The 2899-nt window shown below is 40.7% G+C and overlaps 1 protein-coding gene across 1 annotated transcript; it reads right to left on the bottom strand.

Moving 5' to 3' along the window:
* Positions 1-1166: 1166 nt before the first annotated feature.
* LOC103873056 (F-box protein At3g49450-like) lies at positions 1167-2393 on the bottom strand. Its single transcript, XM_009151487.3, has one exon. It carries the CDS (start codon positions 2391-2393, stop codon positions 1167-1169), a length of 1227 nt encoding a protein of 408 aa, XP_009149735.2.
* Between the last annotated feature and the right edge of the window lie 506 nt (positions 2394-2899).

Genomic DNA, 2899 nt, shown 5'->3' with positions numbered 1-2899 from the left:
ATTTAACGTTTCTTTTCTTGTGGAACTAAAAACTGTGACAACCCGCCACGTGGGAACTACCCGCCCCGTGGGCTCCAGGCTCACAGCGCTGCAGCGCACCGATCCCAACCCCTCCATTATGAGTTCTCTCTAACTCTATAATTAGGTTGTTGGTGAGCCTCGAACCCATGACCTCACCCTTTAACATCATTCCCACAGGATAAGCTGTCACCAATTGACCTGCAGATCAATTGGTGACAGCTTGTTCTGTGGGAATGCTGTTAAAGAGTGAGGTCCTGGGTTCGAGGCTCACCAACAACCTAATTATAGAGTTAGAGAGAACTCATAATGGAGGGGTTGGGGTCGGTGCGCTGCAGCGCTGTGAGCTTGGGGCCCACGGGGCAGGTAGTTCCCAGGGGGCGGGTTGTCACGCTGCAGCGCACCGTCCCCAATCCCTCCATTATGAGTTCTCTCTAACTGTATAATTAGGTTGTTGGTGAGCCTCGAACCCAGTACCTCACCCTTTAACAGCATTCCCACAGGACAAGCTGTCACCAATTGATGACTATTTATGTGACAACCCGTTCAGTGGGAACTACCTGTCCTGTGGGCCCCAAGCTCACAGCGCTGCAGCGTACCGACCCCAACCCCTCCATTATGAGTTCTCTCTAACTCTATAATTAAGTTGTTGGTGAGCCTCGAACCCATGACCTCACCCTTTAACAACATTCCCACATGACAAGCTGTCACCAATTGAACTGCAGGTATTGGAGTCAACTCATAATGGAGGGGTTGGGGTCGGTGCGCTGCAGCGCTGTAAACCTGGGACCCACGGGACAGATAGTTCCCACGGGGCGGGTTGTCACAAAATCATGCAAAGTTTTAATGTTAGTGTGACACAAGAATGTGAAACGAAAATGTGTACAACGTAAGATAAAGTTTAAAGTTATTATAAATATAATAGTTTAGAACAAATATGTATGGGTTCCAAGTAATAATGTAAACAAGATCATGGGCACAGTAATGAGATACAGATGATCAACACAATAAAGTAAATATAAATAATTATATATTAATCGGTAAATTGCATAGATCGATCCACGATAAAACAAAGACAGTCCCATGATAGTTGATGTAGAAAAGAAAATTAGCTCTCATGAAGCTTTTACAAACGAAATTCAAAGCACTTATGTAATAAGTTTCACATTCTCCATATGGTTTAAGAATGTGTAAATATTTTGACCCGTGACAGGTCCAAAACCTTTGATTTCAACTCTTCTGATAGATTTCGTTTCCATGTTGTAGCAGAAAATGTAGAAAGGGTTGGACACGACGGTTGGAGAAAACACGATTTCACTATCACCGGTAAGGCCAACAATATTTACACTTGTCTGAGCAACTAGAGTATCCCATAGTGGCGGAAATATGTGAGCATGTCTCCACAATGTAGGTTTCTCAATATCATCTATGACCCACAATTCGAAACCAATGGATATTCCATCGATAGCACCTGATGTATGAGGAGTGAGTATACCTAATTTTCCCTTGTAATTTATTAGAGTTGAAGGAGATTTAAAATCCTTGATAGCTTCATCAACAATAAACTTCAGCTTCTCAGATCTTATGTCAAAACAGACAATCATAGACGACGTAGAGGTTCTCCAAGACCCACCTTCCACAGCTGAATAATATAAAACTCCGTTTATGCAAATCTCATTATCTCGAGGTCGGGGATAATGAGATATGGGACACTCAATCATTCTCCAGTTCAGTTTTCCCGTTCCTAACGTGAGAACCTGATGTTGTTCAGCTTTTTGAATATAGGGCCTTTCACTAGCTGTCATACACAATACCTTGTATACTTCTTCTATTGGATCATACCCTAAATATGTCATAACCCGACCCCTCCCCGTTTTCACTTTGGGTAAAAGTTTGAATCCTCCTGTGCTAGGGTTACATATCATCATCCTAGCATCTTTCTTTCTACTTAAAACCCACTCATCTTTAGTACACAACAATCCACAAGCAGGGACACAAACTCTAATGGGATAATCTATAGGGACATGACTAAGACTATCGACAGCTACACTAGACGACTTCTGGTCTGAAATCAGCATAGACTCAGGTGAGGAGAAAAATGACCACTTACCCTCTGCATGGAAAGTGAAAAGGAGACAAGGACTAAGAGAAGACATCTTCAGAAACAGATCCGTGAAATATGGACGGCAGAGAGTGGAACCCCAGTCTTTAGACACGACACGACACCTCGCTATAGATTTGGCAGGCAATCTCGAAAGTACCTCAAGGATGGTATCCATTGGGAGACAAGATTTTTCTCCTGATGCCTTTGTTGATGTAGTCGAAGAGATGATACGAACCTCTTCCTTCGAGACGCTTTGCTTTCGTTTCTTCATAGCGGGCATAACATGAAATGTAACGCTGCCTAGAGTTCAAGTAAGACACCCACCTTTTGTTTTTTGTTCAACCACAATAAGAACCATCTCTATATAGGCCTGTATATACATATAATCTAATTATTTTATGCATATAGGCATGTATAAGCTAATAATATATATTACATACAACCTTATGTAATTAAATTCTTTATATCCAACTAGAGAATATTTTCTTCTTTTTATATACTCTATAGATTTCACTAAAATAGAATTATTTTGTATAATTGACTAGTCTCTTCGTGCGTAATAGTAAACAAATTGAATTTATCACTTGACTGGCTTTAAGAAAAAGATTTACGACGTGCAAGAACCAATCTTGCTTGTTAATTGTTATTTGGCGAGCTGGATATGTTACTATTTTATACTTGCTTGACCTTGAATTTACATGGAAGTCCGTAAAATGTATCTCTTACTATCGCATATTTCTGAAAACCCTTTCTTCAAAAAAAACTATCGCATATTTA

The sequence above is a fragment of the Brassica rapa genome, chromosome A06 (assembly GCF_000309985.2).
Source record: "Brassica rapa cultivar Chiifu-401-42 chromosome A06, CAAS_Brap_v3.01, whole genome shotgun sequence".
In the NCBI taxonomy this organism is placed as follows: domain Eukaryota; kingdom Viridiplantae; phylum Streptophyta; class Magnoliopsida; order Brassicales; family Brassicaceae; genus Brassica; species Brassica rapa.
The sequence above is the reverse complement of the archived record's forward strand: the minus strand, read 5'-3'. Positions and strand labels throughout refer to the sequence as shown.